This window comes from Neolamprologus multifasciatus, chromosome 22 (genome assembly GCF_963576455.1).
Source record: "Neolamprologus multifasciatus chromosome 22, fNeoMul1.2, whole genome shotgun sequence".
Taxonomy (NCBI): Eukaryota; Metazoa; Chordata; class Actinopteri; order Cichliformes; family Cichlidae; genus Neolamprologus; species Neolamprologus multifasciatus.
The window spans coordinates 20,859,347-20,884,924 of NC_140459.1; the positions used below are offsets into that span (position 1 = coordinate 20,859,347).

General features: G+C 40.7%; 1 protein-coding gene across 16 annotated transcripts in view; it reads left to right on the plus strand.

The window, feature by feature from the left end:
- The first annotated feature begins 102 nt into the window (after nt 1-102).
- Nucleotides 103-25,578, plus strand: part of dync1i1a (dynein cytoplasmic 1 intermediate chain 1a) — a 74,511-nt gene continuing 49,035 nt past the window's right edge. The window contains exons 1-10 of one of the 16 annotated variants that reach the window (XM_085147870.1): nt 105-672; nt 2,627-2,726; nt 3,029-3,162; nt 3,403-3,517; nt 4,113-4,200; nt 6,022-6,048; nt 6,198-6,239; nt 8,572-8,631; nt 8,909-9,021; nt 25,432-25,527. In XM_085147870.1, coding sequence (XP_085003996.1) covers nt 3,043-3,162; nt 3,403-3,517; nt 4,113-4,200; nt 6,022-6,048; nt 6,198-6,239; nt 8,572-8,631; nt 8,909-9,021; nt 25,432-25,527 — 661 coding nt within the window. In that variant the 5' untranslated portion in view covers nt 105-672; nt 2,627-2,726; nt 3,029-3,042. Of the gene's footprint in view, nt 2,727-3,028; nt 3,163-3,402; nt 3,518-4,112; nt 4,201-6,021; nt 6,049-6,197; nt 6,240-8,571; nt 8,632-8,908; nt 9,022-25,431; nt 25,528-25,578 lie in introns of all 16 variants that reach the window. The other 15 variants (XM_085147872.1, XM_085147871.1, XM_085147875.1 and 12 more) reach the window with 15 other exon arrangements.

A 25,578-nucleotide genomic window follows, 5' to 3' on the forward strand; every position in this document is an offset into this window, starting at 1 on the left:
GCAGAGAATGACATTAGAAACAACCAATCAGAACCCGTGTTGTCCTCACTTTGGGTGGAGTCGTTTTAGCATCGAGGGATGCTAAACGTGCTCTACGTGCATCCCCTACCGACGACATCTCTGAACTACTTATCTAATTTAAACTTTTTTTTATCCTTAGAGTAAAAAAAAACACTGATTACGTACATATATATGGATGAAACCCTCAAATATCCAAACCACAAATTAAATCCTCTTTATTTGTTAAAGTTATGCGTCCGAAATGCTGAATAATTCCTGTTCACCTTTTAGATTTAGCCGTTTAAAACGCACTTCTCAATCTTGACCACACGATGGCGGCGTTCGCAGTCGTGGTCAAATAAGGTGGGATTTCACCCCCTCTTCCTTCTCAGCATCATCCTGCTCTCTCTTCCTAGGGATGTATCGGCGTGCCGTGCACCTGTTCCATCTGTTGTTTGGGGTCTTCGGGCGCGGAAATGCCCCGTTTTAACCCGTTTTGTCAGTAACCACACGAAAAGGCTTAACCGACCTCTTCGGTGGTACCACAGCGGCTTTGATACGGTGCCATTTGGACAGCGGTGGAGGATGTGTTGATTTGTCTTTCCCGAGGTGCAGCAGTGAGACAGCATCTTTGCCGGTGACCCATCGTTATCACAACGAGTGGACGAGGAGGTACGAGTGAAACAATAACACTATTCGCTGTACGGTTGTTTTCGGTAAATTAGGCCCCTTTTGTGTTGTTAAATGTCATTCTAACGTTGATGACAAGGCCTTAAAGGCGTCGACGTTTGTATAAATGCTGTCACATTTGCAATTAGCTAGCAGCGAATGCCTTAATGGCGATAGCCGTCAATGGAGCACAGTAATTTTTGCTTTTCTTCCTGTTGCATATGTAGTTATGTTTTTTATCTTTTCTGTTATGACTCTGTATGTGTCAGCTCTGTTGTGCTAATGTGTAAGAAGATAAAACGACCTACACACGCGCAGCTAGGCTTAATTATGTGCGTAACACTCAGGTTTGGTGATAGTTTTGAACCTCTGCCTATACACTCACAAACCATTTCATTAGGTACAGCTTCCTAATACCATGTTTGACCCAATTTTGCCTTCAGAGCTACCTTAAATCTTTATGACATACATTCAGTAAGGAGCTGGAAACATTAATCAGAGATTTTGATCCATATAGATATGATAGCATCTCACATTTTCTGCACATTTGTCGGCTGCACATCCATAATGGGAATCTCATGTTCCGCCACATCCCAAAGATGCTCTATTGGGTTGGGATCTGGTGATTGTGGAGGGGATTTGAGTACAGTGAACTCATTGTTATTTTCAACAAAGCAGTTTGAGATGATTTGAGGTTTGTGCCTCGGCACGTTATCCTGCAGGGAGCAGCCATCAAAAAGCTGATCATGCCCATCATAAAAGAATGGGCAAGGACAGCAACAATACACCAGCACACTAAATGATGATCAGCTGGTAGTAAGGGGCCCAAAGTATACCAAAAAATATCTCGAACACTATTGTGCCACCATTGTTAGTCTGAACTGTTGATACGAGGCAGGATGGATCTATAGTTTCATGTTGTTTAACCCAAAGTCTGATCCTACAATCCGAACGTCACAGCAAAAATCAAAATTTGTCAGACCAGGTAATAATGCTTTGTTCAACTTTGATCTTAGCTGACTGGAGCGCCACCTTGGTGTAGTCTGCTGCCAGTGTGGTCATCAACAAGGCACTTTCTCCCTGAGAACTGCTGCCCACTGGATATTTTTTCAGAAAGTTTTCTGTAAACCCCAGAGATGGTTTTGTGGGAAAATCCCAATAGATCAGCACTTTCTGAAATACTGAGTCCAGCCCGTCTGGCATCAGTTACTGGCCCTGTTCAAACTGTCTTAAATTGCCTTTTTTCCCTATTCTGATGCTCAGTTTGAAGGGTCATTTTGACCATGTCTGAATGAAACTGAACTGATGGTATGTAATTGGCTGATTAGATATTTGTGTTGATGAGCAGTTGAGCAGATGTACCTAATAAATTGGCCAATCACTTATATATTGTTGCTACCGCGTGCAACAGCTAATACAGGCCTCAAATTAGCAGCATGTAGCAGGCTCATAGTTAGATGAGCTTAACCAGTAGATCACATGGTGCAGCTCTAAGGGATGAGTTAAACTAAATGAAAGAATTAGAATAGGAGAGCATAATTATACAAAGGTTTTAAGAAAGCTTTGTTTTGTTAAGCCCCGGCTTTAGAACTGCACACATGGATGCCCCCATTGGTTTGACTTGGCATAGGTGGGTGGGGCAAGCATCAAATAGGAAGTTGATCCTGAAAAGCATAGGCTGAGTTAATTTACACAAGGCAAAGCTGGTTTTTCTCAAAAGGTAATAAAATTGTTACAGGAAGTATGCTTTAAATACCATTGAGATCTATAGAAATGTGATGTACTACTGCAACAAAACAGCACTCAGAATGTGGTAATAACATCTTTATATCTTTGAAATTAAGCCCATTCACCCAGCTGTGTTTGGGTAAAGAATAATGAAAAAATTAAATAAATCTATTTTCAACCTTGTAATAGAGAACCATTGTGTATGTTCTCTGTACTTCACTCTGCCAAGATTGCTCTCTTCTCAGTATTGACCCACTTATCCCAGACACCTGGAGCTTCTACAGCTCAGACTGGGCCACTTCCCAGGTGGCATCCACTAGTAGCGTAAGGTGGGTTCTTTGAAGAGCCCCACTTGGCTCAGTAAGGGTGGCAGTTGTTCCATGACACAAGAAATATATATAAAATATATGTATTTTATATTCATATTTGGTTATGCTAACCGATATTGTTTTGGCTTTCAAGTCAAAAATCCAGTTTTGAACTTAAAAATACGTTTTTTTTAAGTTTTTAAAAAACTTTTTTTTTTGTCATTGACTCATACAGATTTATAGCTGCCACACAGGAGATTTTCTAAATCAATGCTTAATAGAATCATATGTAGTTCATTCTTGTTTGGTCGTCTTACTTTAAGCCCCGCAGGACACCATGTCGGACAAAAGCGACCTAAAAGCTGAGCTCGAGCGCAAGAAGCAGCGCCTTGCCCAGATCAGGGAGGAGAAAAAGAGGAAGGAGGAGGAGAGGAAGAAGAAAGAGGTAAGGAAAAAAGTGAGTAAATTCCCACCATCGTCACTCATTTTGTATGTTTTCCTTTTTTGTGTGCGGTTGACTGATTTTTTGTCAGGCTGTGACACACGAACAGCATCTATGCATGTGCACAAGGTCGGTGTTTTAAGTATGGATCAAAATGTGCATGCAGCTGCATGTCTTAATCTATGATGTTTGAGCAGTGAAGCTGTTCTTTGAGTTATGATGGATAAACTGGTGGGGGGTTTTTTTCCGGAGCAGACAGAAAGCCAGCAGAAGACAGAAGCAACCCCAGAAGATTCAGATTTAGATCGCAAGCGTAGGGAGACTGAGGCCCTGCTGCAGAGCATTGGGATCTCACCAGAGCCTCCACTAGGTATGCAGTATTGTAATAAATGAATACAAAAATGTTCTTTGACTCTTTTCACTAAAATGTTTACTAGAACACTTACACCAGAGAATAGCCTTTTTGTTCAAAAACTACACTAACCTTCATTATTACAGCCAAAAACCCTCCATGCATCAGGCTAAGATGCACACCATCACCAGCTATGTGTTTAATTTGTTGTCTCCCTTTGATTATCTCTGTTCTGAAATTTGGTAGAAATAATTGATCAGAAGTAATCAAACAATTTCTAATGGACCCATTTGAGTTTACAAATGAGTGTTGCTTTCCTTTTATGATAAATCTTCAAATATCAGAGCAGGTTAAATCCTCAGGGTCACTTGAAATGAGCTTTTGGAAGACCACTGTTCTCTAGTGGTCTGAAATTGTAATAACACCCCCTACACCTCAAAACTGGGTCACTTCCAGTGCTTATTATAAGCTTAGGTTATTTATAACGTGTCTTCAAAGCTGCTGAACATAAATAGATAATAATGAGTATAAAGCTGATCTTTTTGTTTTAGATCTTTTTTTTATTTGTCAATGACATGCAGCTTATAATGTAAATTTTTGAATTATTTTTCAGTCCCGACTCCTGTGTCCCCCTCCAAATCAGTAAGCACACCCAGTGAGACGGGGAGCCAGGACTCGGCCGATGGAGGAGCAGCAGGCAGGTGGGCCAAAATCAAACACTGTTTGTCGAGCTGTAATTCCAGAAGCCTTAGTTCATCACATTTGTTCAAATCAATACATTTCTAAGGGTGAACACAAATTCATCAAACATTTTTCACCTTCTCATATCAAACAAAAATTACATTTTAAGCACACGGCTCCAAAAAATTAAAGGAACTCTTTTTAATCGGAGTCAGTTAAACTTGTGGGATATTGATTGTGTCAGTTAAGTAGCTGAGGGGGGTGTTAACCAGTTTCAGTTGCTTTGGTGTTCATGAAATGAACAACAGGTGCACTAGAGGGGCAACAATGAGACATCTCCCAAAACAGGAAAGGTTTTACAGGTGGAGGCCACAGGTGTTTTTGTCCCTCCTCATCTTTTGTTTTTTCACTAGTTTTGCATTTGCCTAGGGTCAGTGTCATTACTGGTAGGATGAGGTGATACCTGGAGGTTGCACAAGTAGTCCAACCTCTCCAGAATGGCACATCAATACGTGCATTGCCAGAAGATTTGCTATGTGTCCCAACACAGTCTTGAGAGCATGAAGGAGATTCCAGGAGTCAGGCAGTTACTCTAGAGCGCTGCACAGTGTCGTATGAAGTCCTTAAACCATCAGCAGGACCAGTATCTGCCCCTTTGTGCAAATTGAAATAGGATGAGGACTGCCAGCAGGCCACTGGTGTGAATGTCAGCTATGCATGCAAGCACGCTGGAGCTATACACACAACTGAGAAGCATTTTAAGTTACTGCGGTGATGGACTAGCCTGCCACATCATTTTTCACTTTGAGTTTTGAGCATTTATCATTTTCATTTCCATCAAATGAAATGGCATCCTTTGGTTTCTAACATTACTCAGTCCATATCATTATAAATATCCAGCTTAATTTCCCCCCCCCCCCCCCCCCCCCCCCTGAGATCTGATGTGCTTTAAAAGTGTTCCTTTAATTCTTTTCGACCAGTGCATTTGCGTGGGAGACACTTGAAAACCATGACAGAAGTTTTTATCCTCACATGTTTGGTTTGAGAACTATACAACAAATTGTATAGTTGTGCACCGATGTAGGGCTTCTTGAAGACTTAACATCTTAAAAGGATAATAATTTTAAAAGGCTTTTGGCTGTGGGTGTTTATGGTTCATATGACATATTTTCTTTCTTTCCTTGTGAATGGCTCAACAGGTTTAGGTAAGGATGAATGTTCCTAGTGGTGAGGTTAGGTTTTGAATTTGGTGTCTTTCATTTGTCATGGCATCCAGTGCTTTGATGACCACTTTACAGCTTTTCCTTTCATGTCTTTCCTGTAGAATAAATCCAGATATAAGCTGTTGAAAGCAAGAACCATAGTGGAAAACCTTTAGAAAGCAGCCACAGTGAGCCAATAAAACTAGCTCTTGTATGAAGCAATGGACATGAACCATATGTTTGTCTCAAAGTGGCTCATTTGAGTGTAAGTGACAAAATATAAGCATTTCCCCTTCCACGGGCTGCAATCACAGCGCTCGTTCATCATACATGCTCAGGCTACTGCAGGATTTACTTTTACGCCTGTTCATTCATTACTCACCCAGACACGTGCTGGAGCTCTCTGACTTCTGCACATGGCGGCTCTGGTGAATGCTGTTGAGACACGAGTGGTCATCAAGCGCTTTCCATTGCTTTTTAACGACAGCTGACTGTGAGGATGATGTGTGAGTGATGCCTTCAGGGGTCATTAGTGATGTGATGTTCTGGTACTCCAGGGGTGGAATTGGGGCTACAGAACATGCAAAAGTTTGTATTAGACAGAAATTGCCTTATGTAGGATTTTTCATCTCTTTTTAGCTTTTACAAATTGGATTTTACAAATTGGTGAGTTAGTGTTAATTCCTGGAATGATATCTTTTTCTTTTTTTCTTTTTCTTTCTTTTTTTTTTTTTTACCCCCAAATCCACCCTGAATGATGGCATGCCATTTTGAGCTCTCCATTTGTGGCTGTGTATGTGTGTGTCCCTTCTTAGGTCAGGTTTCTCTAAAAACAAGTCCCAAGCACAGACCTCAAGGTAAGCATTTTCATGTTAAACACAGGAATCCCCCTCACCCCCTACCCCCCACACCCTCTCACCTCTCTTTGGCTGAGGTTACCCTCAATGGGAGATTAAACCCACAGTGTTGTCAGTTGTCTTATTTTTGTGTCCTCAATGTGATTTATAGGATCAAAGCAGTGCAGTGCCCCTGCTTCTCTGTTCAGCTTTCCTCCACTCTTTGCTGGTGTTCTCATCTGAAGCTTACCTGTCTCCTCTAATACTGGGGTGAAAGATTTCTGCTCTCATGAGCTGAACCACAGAAGTCATTTCAGTCTTCAGAGAATTGCCAGTGCTGCTTAAAGTGTCATCCCCGTTACTGTAAAACAGCCGGCCTGTCAGGCTAAAGAAATGCCTTGCCACTCTCACCTGGCGCTTTGTAGCGCAAGCTGAATGTTAACGGGTGTGCTCGCTGTCCCTGAAGGTATCATCAAGAAGTGTAGTGAAGGCTGGAAGCATTATCCTTTTATGGCTGCCAGAGCTCAGCCAAGCTGCCACAGACCTCCTCGGGTTTCTGCAGCAACTTTTTGACTCTTAAATCCCCAAAACCAATCTCAGCATTGAGCTCAGGGATGTATTCAATATTGATGATGTATAGAAAGTACACTGTCATCATGTATGTGAACCACAGCAATTTTCAAACCCTTATTGTGTGTGTGTGCATGTTACATGATTTCCATGCATTGTTTGGCACTAATTTGAATGTGAAACACTGAATTTTACATAAATATGTTTAGAATAACTGCACAGTGGGCGAGGATAGGTATGAAAAAAAACTACAGGAGAGCAGCCCTTTAGTTTTAGATAAAAACACCATGTGAGCCTGAACTTCGACATACCCAGAATACCTTTCTGTTGTCTAGATTCACTTACCATCACATTTTCGATCAGGATAAAAGGTCAAATGCCCCTGGTTATCAACTTGCTATGTTAACCCAGAATTTCCGCTGCACGCTTACATAAAAGGAGTGACCGCATCTGACCAATCACAAACATGCATAAATGTACTGTCAAGGATTTTATAAACAAAAATCCTGCACAATTAGAAAAGTATGACGATGTTAAACACATAATGCAGACTGAAAGTAACACAGCTGCTACAGATAAAGAAACATTGTGGGGGAGTCTGTTTGGAAATGCACTGTACTGCGGTTTAGTATTAAAAGCATTGTATGAATGTGTGGGTGCTTTAAGTGCTCAATAAGCCTGGAGGAGAACTGTTTTATGAATAAAGTTGAGCCTTTTTGAATCCAGGAAAGAAAGCCAGCAAAAATACAGACTCTACTATTAAGACATGAAAGGATTTAGTTGTTACAATCAAATATTTCATTAAATGTTTAAAAGACAGTTTTTTCAGCTGTAACCCCAGTGATGTTTAACAGTAAAGAATGAATCTAAAAACAGAATTCAAACGTTAGTCTACCTGTAAATTTGATAGGTCAGTAAGTAAAAATAAATTGCCCGATTTAGGATCATAATGCTTAGAGAACAATAACATTGTTAAAATTGTTTGCAGCCAACAAGAAAAAAATCAAGAAATAAAATTGTGTCTAAGAATCTCTGTTGATCACTGATGACTTCAGATGTTATTAGAAAAACTTCATTCGACTTTACTGCTGAGAGAACTTCTCATAATGGTGACGCTGTTTCCTTGAGAGCTGATTGGTCAGTGGGCGGTGATTTCATAGCTGTTGATCTCTAATTTAGACCATAACCAACTCTGGAGCAGGTTAGATTTGCAGCAGGGATTTACCCCAGGAAGAAGTGAACCATGTTTGCAGTACTGAACCCCCAGAATTAAACCTGAAGTTACCCCTGATGAGACCACATCCTGCTTTGTAGTACAGGCTTCTAGTCAGTCATGCTACAGATGTATATGTCACTGGACACATATATGTTTGTTTTAGCTGGATGTAGTGTACATAAAAATATTTCTGTAGTCACTAGGACATCAAATAGCCTTTCCACTGATATAAATCAATCTTTTTCTTCCACAACGACTTGTAAGCAGAGATCTTTAAAATAACAGAGCACATTGATGTTTAATGAAATATAATATATCTGCCTCATCTCCTTTATCTGTTTAAATTTTTTTCCAGAGCCATTTTTGCATGAAAATCAATGGGAATTCCTGTGATAGGTTATTATAAATAAGTGGTGTCAGTGCATAAGATTGTGCGCACATTCATGTGCTAATGTCTGTTTGTGCACAGCACGTGTGTTTTAGTGTTTTTGTATTTGTTATAAGGTGTTTGTTTGTAAACATGCATGTCCTCTCTTGCCCTCCCCCTCCCCCTGTTGGTGACATCAGGACACTGCAGTGGGACACAGACCCCTCTGTGCTGCAGCTGCAGGCTGATTCTGAGCTCGGGTACAGCTTTTTCCTCTCCTCTTGTTCACTATTAAAACATTTTATAAAAATCACCTGCAAAACATCCTATTTGGCACCGCATGTCATACTGAAAAACCTTAAAGTCCCTTAAATAAAATTTAAGGGACTTTAAGTAATAAAATATTTAATGGTTTAATGTAATTTGTTACTTGAAACTTTGGCATTTGAAATGAAAAATGATGCCCTGTTTGATCGACAGCTTGGATTTATTCACAGTAGATCAGGAGCTAATGAGAACGTCTTCTCTGCCATCCAGGCGCAGGATGCAGAGATTGGGGGCCTCTAAGATCACACAAGTAGACTTCCTACCCAAAGAGGTCGTCTCTTACAGCAAGGAGACTCAGACACCCACCTGCACCCTGTCTGAAGGTGAATATTTATGTGTGTTTGTGTGTATGTGTTCACAAGTGAGGATTTTTAGAGCCTTTTTGGATGCTAAAGAAGAAATACAGTGATTGCTGTTTTTGTTTGAATGTGACAACGATTTAGTTACCCAGGTCTAAGCCTGCAAAGCATGGAGCTTATAGATCTTACAAAGGGAGAAGACAGATCATGCTTTGGACTTCTCGTTATATGTGGAAACAGGCTGATATATTTCACCCAAGATTACTTGATAGATGAGTGCCAATTTTAGTGTGTATATTATATGGCATACAAATGCATATCTGTGACACTGTTTAAATAATACGTGCTTCTTACGTATATTCATTAAAGTTTAAATTCCAAAAGTCCAGTGTGCTTTAGCGTGGAGGAAATTGGTGAAAAAGTGTGTTTTTGTGTTTTTATGGGTGTGAGTTCTACATGTGAAAAACGTGAAGGTATGTGTGCATACCTGTGAAAATGTATACATGTAAGTGGGAGCTGGCGTGCTGAGTTGCAGCTACTAAACAGATCCATGTGGTTAAAATTTAGCTTTATAAGTGCAGTGTGGATTTTGTGGAACATCGATGGGTGCAAGTGAACGGCTTATACATTTGAGTTCATTCTAATGGAGAAGGAATTGAATTGAGACTAGGGTTGAGGACATTTTGAGTTTTTGCATAATTTCACTTAGGTTTTGTGTTTGAAAAATGAAGATTTTCCATTAGGACATTACAAATACACACAAATAAAAGAATAATAATAATAATAAAAAAATACACATGACATATAATGTGATTGCAAGGAGGTATTTCTGGAGTCTATAAATTACTAGATAGTGGAAAAGGGGTGGGATTAAATAAGCTCATGCTTCTTCCTGCTCCTTTTTGAACATGACAGATATTTGTAGTTGTGGTTGCTCGTTATATTTTTTGTTTTGCTTTGTTTATTTGTCTCTTTTAATTCTATGTTGTTGTACTTTTTTAACATGTTCAAAATAAAGATTCAATCAATCAAAAATACTTGTGTAGCCACAACTTTAGAGGATAGTACAACGTCTTACTATGATATCCTGGAGAGAGGTTTAATCGTAACCACTACATGTCGTCATCTTAAAATGTAGGGATTTATATGAGGACTTGCTTTCTCATAAGGAAAACAGATTTAAGTCCCCCACAATGTGAGTAATACCTGGTACACACACACACACACACACACACACACACACACACACACACACACACACACACACACACACACACACACAGCCTGGCACACATGCACACAACCCCTATCATCTTCTCTATCTTCCTTCTTCTTGTTGCCAAGACAGCTGGCAGCCATGTGACTGTGAAGGGGTTGTACTTCCTGCTTCCTGTCATTATAATAGATGGTCTGGTGTGGATTCCACTGCCCCCACCCTCCACCAGCAACAACCATGCACATACACACATCTGTACCGATCAGCATCCAAATGGCCTGCTTCAATCCCCCCACCCCTACTCCACCCACCCACCCCCATTTCCTTGACAGACCCAGGAATAGATCATTTATTCAACAAGTGCACACATATGTGTGCTGGGAGACATCTACTCACACACACATACACATGTGCCTACAAGTATACTTAATGGAATTTATCATGGTCATGTTTGCTCGCGCATACAAGGTCTCGACAAACAAATGTGCAGCTGCTGTAAAATGTGCAAGACAGATATGGTAGTTAAAGAGATAAGGACTCGGCAATTAAGCAGGCAAACAAATAAACACGCAGCAGTTACTATATGCAGGTCAAGTAGTCTGTGTACACATAAACAAATAGTCGCAGTGTGACTGGTTAGCGCCCGCAGCAGTACTATATGTCTGTCCATTTAGGTTTGTTTGTTTTCAGCTTCCAAGAGTATGCTCAGGAGGTCTCTTTGTGTGTTTGTGTGTGGACGCATATGAACATCTGGGAACCAGAGCAGAGCTGTGTTGGTCTGCGGGGAGGTGACCTTGGCCTCAGGAGACCCTTCCTTTGCAGACTGCCACAAAGCTTGTGTGTCTATAGAAAGGGGGGAAAGAGGGTAGATGGTAACACCTGCCTGCATTTCTGCCTGTGTGTTTATTCAGGCTTGTTCCTTTCTGTTGATTACCTAACCCAGCTTGCAGCATACGTTTCATTCTAGGTCACATCTATGGATAGTTAAGCTGCGATTTCAAATTTCAGTAAAAATGTTACATGGTTTATTTTCAATAAAAGTCTGTTGAACCTAAAAGTGTGAAATTTAGGGCTTTTTGCACCCTCAAGAAGTAAATATAAAAAAAGGCATCACTGATCCTCAGAGAGGTTATGTGTCCAGTACATAGAAATGTGTGTTTGTGTCAAATCTGCTTCAAGGAATTAGAGCAATAATCTCAGCTTGTAGCCCTTGGTGTTCTCGTGCAACTGCACTAGCAAATATTCACTATTTCTACTGTCCAAAGGCCTGTTCTTATTGAGTGGATCAGGATTGATATTGCTTGGGTCTTCCTGTGGTAACAGGCTGCTCACGGTATTCATATTTCCTTAGTAATCTTTGAGTTACTCACATTCTTAGTTTTAAGTTCTTCTGAAATTAAATAGTTTCTTCTCTGTTCTTGAAGTCTGACTATGGTGGCATCCCCACAGATCCTGAGTCTTTCAGCAGTAATTCTGACTAATGAGACATGTCTTGTCAGAACCATCTGATTGAATCAGTGCGAGGATTAGTATTAAACTTTTGTGAATTTACTATTTGATTCATAAAAGCAAGAGGTGTCGTCACATTAAAACTATAACACTGATCTTTTTTGTTTTTATGTTTTTTGCCTGAGTGTGTTATTGTAATTGCTTTAAATAATTGACAGATGAGTCAGGAAGTTTCTCATGGCGTCTTTTCCTCGAACTCCTGACCCCTCGTGCTCTCTTATCTGTCCTTGTGCCCAGAGTGGCTGGCTATGCGCGCTTGTGTGGGTGTGACGTGAGCGTGTGTTGAAGCCCGAGTGCAGTTTCATGAAATTGGATTTGATCTTACGTTGCGTGCAGCTTGTACACAGGAGTTTGTGTTAAAGTGCCCATGTAGTTTGTGTGTGTGACTCTCATTTAAACCAGTTAATTTTAAGGCTTTTCATTTCCGAGACCAATTTGTGTCTACGTAATTGTAATGCGTCGCTCCCTGTGAATGTTATTTTCCCATTGGCTGCTCACTGATCTGGTCTGTACCGAGTGCCCATTGTGCCAGGCAATCGGATTAGCCCCAGTCACGATTGGTTCCAGCTATTTGCTGCTTTTCTAATGCGTATGAATGGACACGCTTGTTGTGACGGATAGATGCTTTGTTTAAGGTCATAGCAGAGAAATAAACCAAGGTCTACTGTGGTGTGTGTGATAGTAGACTGGCCTACTAAGGTCAAACAAAGTACTCGGTTCACTTATGTCTGTGTTGTAAGACCAATAATTTTCTATATATTTAACCTGAACTGTAAAACAAAGTAAAAGCAAAGATCTGCGGTAAAAGAAAATGAACACTAAACTGCTGTTCTTATTTACACATGCATAACATACACATGTATAAATAAACAATGTCATTTTTTAGATAAGGGACAAGCATGGCAAACCAAATCTTCACACTCAGATGCATTTTGTATTTATCAATTCAAACGATATAACAAACCAAACACTGCATAGTTTACAAAATGTTTTAGATCGAAAATTCCAAATTGGTCTCCGACCTTTTCACATGTTTTTTCCTTTCTCCTTAAGTGCACATATAATTCTTTCTAGTGGAAGGTTACAACATTTGGTCCATGAGTTTTCCCCCCCAAACTATTATCGATTGTATTTTTTTTATTACTACTACACGCCCATGTTACAGTATTTTCCGGTCCGTTTGTGCTGTTGGAAAACTGATATATTTAATTACATTGATTAAGAGAAATTGGAGTGAATGAAAAATATTGATGTTGCGTACATAAAAAAAAGAGACAAATATGGTTGTGATTGTATGTTTCCATGCAGCAAAATGCATTTCCATCTTTGTATGATTAATGAACCACTTCAGCTAAATTGTCTAAAGCAAGAGTGCACTGTGATCAACCAGACAGTGCGCACTCCCATTAAATGTACTGAATTTCTTTTTAATATATGCCAATAAAAGAGGATTTTTTAAATTTACCTTTCATCATGTTACAAATTTACACACATGTGTTTACCTATTCATGTCCCTTTTAATTGCTTGGTTGGAAGTTGAGAAAAGCCCACTCGCCTGTAATTGCTTGTAGTTTCCAAACGTAATTCACTTTCTCTGGTCTCTAGTCCCCACATTCTTCCATTGTGGACGCTTCAGATGTACCTGTGTGCCAAGTTTGGTTATCCTGATTGTGTAGGAGGAGTTTGTGGGCAAGTTAAAAGAGTTTGTCAAGTGGCTGCAGCACAGATTGTAATATATACGCTCAGAGAGGATGTTAATGGTTGCAAGGCCCAAAGTAAGACATTAACTGGAAATTAAGAAAAAAAATACCCATAATTCTTCACCTTCTTTGAGATACAGCACTTCCAATCTCCTCAAGTCTAACAAAAAAAAGGAAAGAGAAGCGAAAAGGTGAGATTTCACATAGGTGTAGTAAACTCTGGACACCCTTTCTGTCTCCCTCTTTTGCTTTTCCCCTTCATCCTCTCTCCGGACCAGCCAGCACCGCTCTGTAATGAACAAAGCAAATGCCAGTACTTTGACAGCCACACTTAAGTCCGCTGAACCCAATCTGGGGACAGCTATCACTACGTGTATGTGCTTACTTGAGATCTTGGCAAGATAAGGAAAGGTCAAAGTGATTGAAGGCATTTTGCGCATGCGGATGTGCACGTATACAAGCGCGCAGGTTTGCATGAGAGTAGTGTGAGCCTTACACCCAGTTTGTAGTAAATTGGCTTTGCTCAGTGGAGCCTTAAAAGACCCATAATAGGTCACAGTGGAAAAGCAGAGCGAAAGAGAGAGAGAGAGAGTGAAAAAAGGTGAAGAGAAATTCGTGGCCACTAGCAAATAAGCAGGAATAGAAGAGAGACAGAAATGGAGGCGAAGCGGCAGGGGCCGTCGAGGGGCGACGAAGCACTTCTGACATTAAAGCAGTAATTGTTTGCAGTGAACCAGAAGCAGGCCCTCAGAAATACAACTCTTTGAGTATTTGTGTATAATTTGATATTGCAACTTTGGAAAACCCCCTTCTCAGGGTTACAAGTTCATGGGGTCAAGAGTGTACATCATCTTAATGTTTACACGCCTGTATGAAAAAAAACTAGGGGTACACAAATCTCTCTCTCTCTCCCGCCTCTGTAATATTTTCTGGCCCATTAGCTCTCAGGCTCTGTACAGCTTGAGTGTATAACTGGTCAGAAATTTACTCCTCAGGTCCATTTGGTGGGCCGGTAATGGCTTTTAATTGCAAGAGAAACCTCATGTCCAGACACTAATCTGAAAATACTGAGTGTGCGTGTGCGTGTGTGTGCTGTTTTGGGTTCTTTTTGTTTTTTCCACACAAGCATTCAGACTCATAAATGTAAACACAACATACACTGGAATAAACAAACAAAAAACAGACAGCCACAAAATGCACACATACAAACGCCACGCATGCACACATGTCACTCGAGCTCCACATAATCCCGTAATAGAGCAGTTAAGAAACCAAACTCCAAATTTATTAAATGATCCTGACCACTGGCAGCACACTGGTCCAATTAGAGTGTTTACTTTGGTGTGTGTTTTTTCCACAAACTCCTAAATGTATTAAATATGGTTCAACAGGTCCTGAACTTTAGATATTTATCAACAGTTTTACAACAGATGTCTTTTGGGATTTTATCCAGTCCAATCCTGGATTTTAAATCGGCCGAATTACTGGAAGCCAGGTCTGACACTCATTACTATAAGAGTTGAAAGGTTTATTTCACTCGTTTATTGAAGTTCTTGCATTACACACATGACAGAGACACACTAGTATGGGACTGGTTTTATTTATTTATGTATTTATTCAGTGTGGGTCCAGAGTTGGTATGTGTTACTGCTGAACTTTGATAATAGTAACAGTAGAACTGAGAATAATGCCTTAATATTGTCTTTGTTACCAAGCGTGTGTCTACAAGTTAGAAAATATCAGAAACATGAGATTTCTTTTCTAGGCATGTTTATTTTTTCTTTAATCAGATATTTACTGATTGTTTTTCATTTTTTTTGATCAGGCAAAATCCAGGGCCTTTTATTAAAGCCATACTTCACATTTGAGAAGAAGAAATGGTATTGAAGAAAGTATTTACTAAAAAAAAGTCAAAGAATACCCAGCCACGTGCTCTGTGTGGAGTATTTTCTTCTATATCTTTTATTTCTTTAAAAAATGTTTACATAGATAATGCACAGACTGGAGAATATGTATGTTACTGGTCACAGCATTACGATCGCTCATCGGTGACGTAAATAATGTGCATTCATTTACAAAAGTGCTGAGATAAGCTAGCTGTTACATTCAGCATGTTCAATGAAAGGAAAACAGGCAGGTGTGAAGACAAAAGTAAAACAGGCTTAAGTTGATATTACCAGAAAATTACAGCCAGATGCCTTAAACTGTGCATATACACAGGGGTAGAAATGTGGATCTGCATACTTTTCAGCAGATTTTATAAATTTCAGTCATAGTGAAGTTGCATGCACGGACCAATCCTTATGTCCTGTCCTGTCTTTTGCCACGAATGGCTTTAGATACACCATTAAATATTCATCTGCATACACAAATGCTCTTCGTATCACGTGGTCCTGGAAGCACGACTAGATCAAAAACTACTGGATGAAAAAGGTAATAAACTCTGTTGTTGGCACTGGCATTCGCCTCCATCATGCCAGAGCAGCTATCCATCAGTTTAAGCAGCCTCATAAAACGTAACACACGTTGATTTATGTTTGTGTGTGTGTGTGTGTGCGTGAACAGAAAAAGAAAATTATAATGTTAAGAAATGCGAGCTCTGTGAAACTGCCTCTTTATGATGATAAATTCTTCCCCTGCCTTATATTTCATCCCCACTTCTCTACTTTGAGCCTGATTGGCTCTAAAAAAAACCTCCACTCAAGTATCTGTGAGGTACACACTTTCCTACTGCACTTTATGCCTTTTGAAAAACCAATTTATGTGTAAGGGAGCTTCCGTAGTGACCACGCTGTGACTGAAGGAGGATCATGGGGCATTTGCTGCAGCATATGCAGTCTGTCCCTCTGCCCTCCAACTGCCAAACAAAAAAAAGGAATGGTCTGCTGCTAAAATCTTATCGCCAGGTACATCTCAGCATGTTAGCATGTATGTGTGGACACAGATGTGGACATTACGGTGATATCTGTAGATAATTTGAAGAAGAAATAAAAGGCATAACTTATGGGAAAAAAATTAAGGTAAAGTTAAAATATTAACAGTCTACAAAAAGAATTGTACCAGAGCATAGGAAAACAACAATAACACAGTTATTTACAAAATAATCATGTGCATTATTGGCGCGATATTGTTAATATGTAAAGTTCTGGTTCATCAGTGTGTATGTCAGCTGTGGGAGAAAATGAAGCATGTTGGAGTTTTGAGAGTGGAGCGGATGCGCTTTTATCCAGGAGGTTAAAATCAACAATAGAATCACTGCTTGTAAAATCTAAGTTTATGTCATAAAATTAACAGCATTATTTGCTTATTGGCACATTTTAAATAATAGTGCTTTTGCTTTGTCCAGTTTCTACTAGCAATCGTTAGCAGGGAGAGTATTGCTGCATTAGCCTGAGGCTCACACCAGATACTCAAAATTCATGTACTTGAAGTTTCCTCTGCCAACCTATCCTGCGCCCTTCATTAGGATTTCACACAGTCCAGTGATTCAAATAAAAACAGTGAATATAACACACTCCCACTCTATATGAAACTGACATGACTGATGGGTTTGTGGGCCGTCTTCAAGGTCCTGGAGAGAGGAATGTGATTGCACGAGTGTGTATTTTGCATGGCTAGGCACTTGTGTGTTTTCTGTATGTATGTGCATATGAATGTGTGTGTACCCAGCCACATATGGAAGTATTTGTCTCATACATTGTTGTTCCAGCCAGGCGGCTACAACAGGCTGAACAGAGCAGAGGGTGTGTTTTTTGTGAAGGCACAATTTGTGTAGCGATCAACCGCAGTGAGCGCACGCGGAGGACCCTGGACAAAATGTACTTTGAATTAGTTTTGCTCAAAAGTACATCGAAGACGTGCCTTTTTGCGATTGTTGACTTCTGGACTGAAAGAGTGACTGCCTTCAGGTAGCAGTTTCTCGTGATGCTGTTTAAACCAAGTGTGTTTCACATAGACACACACACAGAAGATCAGATCGGGGTTATGCTATTATGATCTCTCACAGTGTTTTCCCTGCAGACACACTTAATCGCCCAACGCTTCTCACTTTCTGTCTTTATAAAACAAGTCTGAGTTTGGCTTTCATCGTCATCGCCCTCCAAAGGGCACAGCCTTCACTCCTGTTTCACTCGCAAAATTGATGCGGGGTCCCAGGCGGTTTCTGTCGAAATGGTCGTGGCAGTCAAAACTGAGAAAAAAAGTCTTGATATTAGAGGAAAATAATGTCTTTCGGTGTGTGTAAGGTATTCCAAGTGAGTCACAGATGATTGCAATTTTCCCCTATGACCACCGTATAATAAGGTACATGAACCCCTTCTTCATCTCCCTCCCTCTGGCTTTCTCCCTCTCTTAGGTAAAATGGCCATCATCCAAAATAATATCTGCCATCTGATGAGTGCTCGAGATGAGTAGGAATGTTTAGTTTCATGTTTCCCCTTTTTCTCTTTTCAACTTTTTTTTTTCATCTGCATTGTGTTGAACATGACTTTTTGACATGCACGCTCTACCCTCCCTCCTCTTCTTGAGGTTTTCCTTTTTTTATATACACATGTAAAACAAAAGTGGGTCTTTAACATTTGCTTGGGTGGTCCTCTCTCAGAGGTTTTCATTTGATAGAGTAGCAGTTCACTGCCACAGCTATCTTCCAGAAAGCTGCTCTCAGTAATTGTTTAGAAAGAATTTTTTGTCAACACTTTCCGTTGCAAGTCTGAGCCTTTTGACTGCTTTATACTTTAGGTCAAAGCTTTAGGTGTCTTTAAAATTGTTCCTCAGATTATTGTGGTTGAAATTCAGCGAGCTTTAAAATCCATTTCTGCTGTAGTTGCGACTGATTGAGCCCTTTTAATTTTTTTAGATCATACAGCTTGACAGCTGATTGAAGTGAAATTCATAACCCCTGCTGCTTTTGTTTGGCTGCAGTTTGTCATGCAATTCTGTGTTTCTCCAGCAGGGAGCACTCTTGGCACATAGACTTCTGCTCCATCAGTCTCACCAACCAAATGTGACAGCCCCCCCCCCCCTTTTTTTTTTTTTAAAGAAATGGGTATCAAATGATATTGAATGATTAATAATTAACCACAAATATGTGTAGGATATGTGTTGCTAAATTAACGAGCTATTTCACATTAGACTGCGTGATGTTGTGGTCTTTGCTACAAATCAAGGTAGCTTATGTGACCGCGTTGCTGAGGTGTAGTGCAAACTTTTGTCTTTTTAGTAGAAGGGAGTCAATCTTTAGTGAGCTACTAAGAAAATGGTTATCCTATGTTTTTTTCCTCCATCATTATATCAAATCAAATACTACTTTATATGTGTGTGTTTGTGGCATCAGAGCCACACAAAAAAACATAGATGCAGACAGCACTTTCTCTGAGTGACACAAATACCAGCTCAGATGACGCGTCGAAAAGCAAGTCGATGCCACAGCAGCAATTTTTATTTTTATTTTTTTTATGTAAGACATTTTCTTTCTGTTGGTCTCGCTCTCCTTGACTGGGTTTTTGACAGTTTGGAAAGTTTGAAGTCATGGGTTTTAATCAGAGCCTTGCGGTGGGGCTCAGAGCATGGCATGGCGTGGCATGATGGCTCATTTTAAAGATGTGGGTCTGGGTCGCGGCCAGACTTGGGTGGCATTGCTAGAAAGAATGGGGGAGGGCGAGTGGGACAGGGAGAGAGAGAGAAAGAGATGGAGGGAGAATCTACCAGCCCACAGCGCACAGCGAAGTTACCCGCAGACCTCCAAAAGGCCTGTATGGGCTGCATTAATGAAAGCGGATTATGTGTGGGCATGCATGTGTTCATACGGTGTAGACCTGGGTGTACACAGGCTTAGACACACACACACATATACACAATGTTTGATCAGTGTGGGGAAGTGTGGCGAAGAGATGAATTAATCTAAATCATGCTGCGGGTTTTAGCTTTAGCAGTTTTACATCAGGCCCTGCTGCTAATGTGTGGGTATGTGGGGAATATTTACTTACTCACCCCTACTGTGCCAATCATGACTTGATGAACTATGATGAATTTTAAACATTACTTTATATTAAAATAAATTAATACCCCCTACCTAAAAAATGAAAAAAGAATCAAATTGCCAGAGTTTTGAAGACTTTTTATGCAGTTTCACTAAAATCCAAGTATTCTACAAATAATTACTACTTGCAACTGTAGAGATTGTGTTCATGCCATGCGTTTTATTTTGTTTTTTTTTTGTTTTGGACAGTGTGTCACGTCTGTCTCGATCACTGAGATTTCTGCGCAGGTTGGACTTGCCCTCTCACCTCTGAGAAAAAGATCTGTTCGACTTTCCTGCATGGCTGGCTCGAAACCATCAATTTTCTTTCCAACCTGACTAACAGAGGTCCCTAAAATGTTAGCGGTGATTCTCTGCGCTCAGAAAGAGAGTTTTATGTCCAGCTGCGTATTAACAACAACAACATAAAAGAAAACAACTTTCTGATCTTCTTTAGGTTGCGCAGACAGTTCACAGAGACACTCGGTGTGACAAGTCCATCTGTAAAAAAACATTTAAAGTATTGTAGGATGGTGTGTGTGTGGTCTTTTGTACTCTTTAAATGAATTTTGACCTTTTATTTATTTGAAAGCTGTGTGATTATTGCTGACTTGTAAAATCAATGTGGTTTGATTATTGTTTTTCTTCTTTTCTTTTAATGGGCGTGGGCTGTTCTTAAATATCAAGGATTGCATTACTGGAGGCAGGACTCATAAAAGTTAAAGAATTCCCCCCGGTGTCTCAGGTTGATATCCAAAGAGGTGATGTGGTTGCAGTTTGAATGTGTGTGACAATAAGAAGGTTGGAGTTTGACTTATTCTGAGTGAAGTTAGTGGATAGGAGTGTGTGCGTGTGTGTGTGTGTGTGCGCGTGTGTCGTGCCAGGGCCACATTAGAGGAGCCTTTTAAGTCTTGTTGACCTCCTCCTACTCCTCTGCATAGTGCTTGTGTTGTGGTCTGCTCCACAGCCAATCCACCAGAACGTCTGTGAAGTCTATATGTGTATGTGTGCGTGTGTGTGTATCCATATAAATAATGTGTATATGATGTTGTAGGGTTATTCCCAGCCCGTGAGATGCCCCCCTCCTCAAAATCTCGCCGGATTTCTCTTTTGTGTCCTCCTCCCTGCTTCCGCCGCCTCTCCTCTCTCATATCAGTATCTCTCCTTCTTTGTGATTAACACAATGAAGAACTCTAAAAAAATTATGAGCTCTGTCAACTTTGATGGTGTGTGACTCAGCCGAGTAGTCACCTCCATACTGACGTGACAAGTGTGAAGCTCTGCCCCAATAATGGCAGCTGATGACAAAGTTAGGGTCTAGTCACAGCTCTTTGATAACTATGCCAATCACTCCAAGCATGTGCGAACACATTTCAGCAAGCTAGCACTTAAAGTTTTGGGTTCAGAATAAAAGTTTGGCTAACGCTTTGATCCTTCACCAAAGAGCGCGTGCTAACACATCACGGCCGTGACGCCACACCGTTTGTGCTTTATGTAGCAGCTGAAGGGAAGCAGAAGACGGCGTACATCATGTTTTATATGCTGTCAGTATCCTTCTCTCCACATGCTCAATAGTTGCTGCCTACTGTGAAGTAATACACAATGGTTAAGCTAATGAAACTCTCAGCAGTAGCTCAGCCTTCATTAAGACTATGTTTTCTTTATTCCACAAACAAATCAGCACATTACTCTCACCTGAACTATTTCACTCGTCTGCTGGTCCATAAAAGCAATAATGATGCGTGTGCTGGCTAACAAGAGCCTCATGCACTGAAAACAAGATAAAGTGTTTATTAGTCCTGGTACAGTAGCTACTTACCATACATTTCGTAGCTAGCTCCAGATTTGTCTATATAAGTCTATGTGCAGGAAAAGGTGAAAATAAGCATATCATGTTAGGGTGTAAACATACAGATGTTTTGCTGTGTGGATACAGAAAATGTGAAATAAGCAAAAGGGAAAAGATGTTTTATTGTATGTGATATTTTCTGTGCTTTCCCTTGTGTAAATGATCTACAATATTAATATAGAAGGATTTTGTTCTATGACACAGAATCCATCTATAGAGTGCCACTGTAATCCATATATGGTTCAAAACTGTTAACTATCGCTGGTGCTTAATTTAACAAATTATTTCTCTATAAAAGCATCAGATACTGGTTACATTATCTGTAATGGGAATATTTTCGGTTGTCTTGGTCTCTGAATGATTGTAGCATATGTACGTACACTCCAAAAAGTATTTATGGCTAAAATGCTGCCTTTAAATAATTTGATTACATGTAAATCTTCCATGTAATCTTGTTACATAAGTACAATGCAAAATGTGAAATTTAATAAAATCTAAAGATTAATTATTTGAATAAATAAACCCCTGATTTTATGTAATTCAGATGCATTTTATTCAGAATTATTGCTTCTTCTTTATGTATGTGCCCTGTCTCCTCCTTAACTGGTGGGTCAAGTTTTTTTTACAAACATCTTCTTACATACAGCGATTATTAACTTCTAAATATTTTTAAAAAACATTGGTGATGACTCCCAATCCTTTTGAGTTTCCGGTTTATCATCCGCCTGAGAATGTACGTTATGGTCACCAAAATTTGTATCCGCGATGGAATTTTGTTCAACTTATCACTAAATACTAAATTAATCAAAGTCAGAATAATTTCTGTTGATTAAAATGCAAGTAAGAAGTTGATGATTGCATAAAAGTCATCTTTTTAAGAAAGCATCACATTTAGTTAAACATTTGTGTGTACGGCCACACAGACAGAACGAGTGGACTTTGTGAGGGTGAAAATAGGAAAGAAATTCTCTCTTAACTTTTTTGTTTGCGTTATCTTAAAAGTATAGCTGAAGTCCCAGCACACTGATTTTTGTCCTTATAAAATCAAAAGAGTCAGTTGTTCCTGACTCTTGTTTAGTCCTCGTACTACGAGTGTTAGCAGCCCTATTCAGATTCTCACTATACATATGCTTCATATTTACTGGGAAATAGTGTTTACACATTTTCTGTCCTGACACTAATTCTGATATCAAAGCACTCTTTTTTCCCCCATTTAAAAATCTGTCTGATACGTCTTCAGATAAATTAACGGAATATGTTTTATATCCAGTAACAGATTTTTTTATTGCTGTTAAAACTGAATGATGACAGCAATAGCTGCTTGAGGGGTTAATATTAGCTGTTTTGGCATTTTATAGGTGACACCCAATCTTTCCAACTTGCTAAGCTGAAGCACATTTCTGTGTTTCTTACAGTCACATTTTATACATCTGCCCTTGTGGGTAGAGTGCATACCTCTGCCAGTGTGTGTGTGTGTCTGCGTTAACAAACACTTTTACACATTTGTGCGCGCGCGTGTACGTTGTTTCTATGCCAGCACCGTGAAGCTGAGAGCCTGCATACCTGCTGGGCTGCTCTGAATTGACTGGGCCTGGTCAGCATGTGAAAGCAGCCAGTGGAAGATTGAGGCAACCAGATGCGGAGGCCCCAGGCTACAGAGGATATCATTACCCCGGGTGTGTAGCCGGCCAAAACGGGAGCCCCCAAGCAGAGTTTCATCAAGGTGGACCCCCGTCTGCAGTGAGGGGGAGGATACCGGTTAACCGTCGTCCTGCAGCGAGGAGCGGTATTAAGCGGCAGGTGGAAAGAGAAAGCATCCCGTGACTGGAATGAGGTGGAAACAAGAAAGTGTGCAGGATACTTGCAGGGTAGCATGCAGACACACTCACACTGTGAGAGATTGTCTCTTTTCATTTCCCTTCCCTGCTTACTTTGCTGTGCCACAGGAAAACCGAGCAGTGCCTCTCTGCTTGTCCTGTGAAGGTTTTTACATAAAGTTTTAGATTACCATTTACCACAGTATAGGTTTTGTTTTAGCCTGGGCGCACGCAGAAACACATCTCTGAAAATTTCCATTTAAAGGAAATAGTAGGGATATTTTTGGTGCGTACTGTTACAGAACAACTTGATGCATGGCCGTTGGCAAAGACATCAGCAGTATCTTCGGACGGGAATTGGACCGTCTCCCCTCAGTGAGGTAACCCATACACCATGAATCACGCTGCCTTGTTCCACAGTCTTGTGGTCCCGGGGGTTGACAGTTTGACCGCTCCTCGATGTGGTTTCTTTCTGCTTTCCTCACGCTCCTCCCATCCCCATTACCGCACATTCCAACCACCGGACTGGTCACATAAGGTCAAGAAAATAGAGTAGAATAGAAGTTGTGTGTAATATACCTTCCTGTTTTCTTTTTTCTTTTTTTTAACTTCTTTTACATCCTGTAGCTTTTCTCATTAATGACTTCAGTTTGGAGGAAACAATGGCAGCCCAAAAAAAACAACACTTGGGAGAAATCAACCTTCACAAACTGAGTCATGGAGGAAGAGACAAAAGGACCTGGGGAAAAAAAAGGGTATCCCTGTTTGTAGTGTGTCTGTTTTGGCAGCTCAGACATGGAGCTAGTCTGGCAGTCTGCCTGTCTGGTTCTTTCTGGTCTCTCTCCCATACTGGTGGGTCACTGGTGTTTGGATCAGTACAGCTGGCTGTTAACCACTAACTTGGCTGGAGCCTCACCACTATGTATTTGATATAGCGTAGTCATTTATTATATAAACACAGTATGAAAATTAAAGTCATATATCAAAAACGTTTACTTGGAAGTGAAAAGAAAAGAAAACACAAGGACTGGTAGGGAAGGATCTTCTGGGAATACAGTGAATAGAATAAGGCAGGACATTATTGTAATAGCATCAGTATAATCAGTGGAGTGATCCACCAGTCGCAATTGTATTCGTAGCAGCGAGTTCATCAAAAGCTTAGGCGAGCCCCAGTGACAAATGGACAGTTCATCTGGTGCAAGAGCAGCCCTCGAGCGAGTGGTTTTAACAGTGCCCCAGGCCATACTCTAGCTGAGTTAAACACACCCTGACATGTGTATGTGTGTGTGTTTCTGTGTGTGTGAGAGAGAGAGATGACATGTCTGAGAGTGTGATGTAGTCACTTCCTCCCACTGGACTGAGCAACTGTTGTCAGTTTGACCCTGCCAGTTAACCCCTCACCACCCCTGGCACTGTGGGCGAGGGCCCGGGTGTGTGTGTGTTTGAGAGAGAGTGAAAGACAGATTGTATGTGTGTGTAGCGTGTGTGTTAGCGGACCACAGGTGTCTGGTGGCCGTGTTAGGGTGTTAAGAGGTCTTCAGAGAGGCCCCCCGACTCTCAGCATCTGTTTCAGAGGGAGGGAGCAGCAGAAAAGAGGAGGAGAGGTTGGTGAGGGTTAGCAACACATAGCCCGAGGGGTGGTGGGGCAGTAGCTGACAAGCAGGTGCCTATGTTGACAGTAACCCTTCATACTTGAACCTCAAATGCACACACGCACGCACGCACGCACGCACACACACACACACACACACACACACACACACACACACACACACACACACACACACACACTCTCTCTCTTCAAGTCAAGTGTAATTGCAGAGACTGATTGGAGGGAATGCAGAGGGAATCCCCTTTTACACAGACCCGCATGCACACACATACATCACAAGATCTCTTTGCATGGGGTCAAAGGTGAGGGAAAGAGGGGAGAGCACACAAAACTCTCACATTTCCTGCCAAGTGTGTGTGTGTTTGTGATTTCGGTGCACAGTAACCAAGCTGCCCACACAGATGTGCATGCAGGACAGTAGAGATGGACACGAGCTTCTGGCCTTTACTTACTACGCAACTGTAAGGGAAGTTGCGTGGCATTGGAATTTGTGTGTTTTCTAAAAAACAAAGTGCGTGTGTTTGTAAATGAAACCCATTTGGTCTGAATGTTAGTCAGTCAGGTGTACCGGTGCATGTCTGGGAATGATTATTTTGGTAAGGAGGAGGGGGGAGGCAGCACGCAGCGGGAGGTCGAAGAAAATTGGAACAGCTGTTGATTAACATGAGTGCTCTCTGTCTCTCTCTCTCTTCTTTTTTTTTTTACTCTCCCTCAGTAGAGGAAGAAGAAGAAGATGAAGAGTTGATGGAAACGAAGCCGGGGCCAGAGTCGGAGCAACAGGATGAGGACGACAACAGGGAAACCAAAGAAGGTAATACGAGTTTAGCAAAAAAAAACCAAAACCATTCATTTAATGCAACCC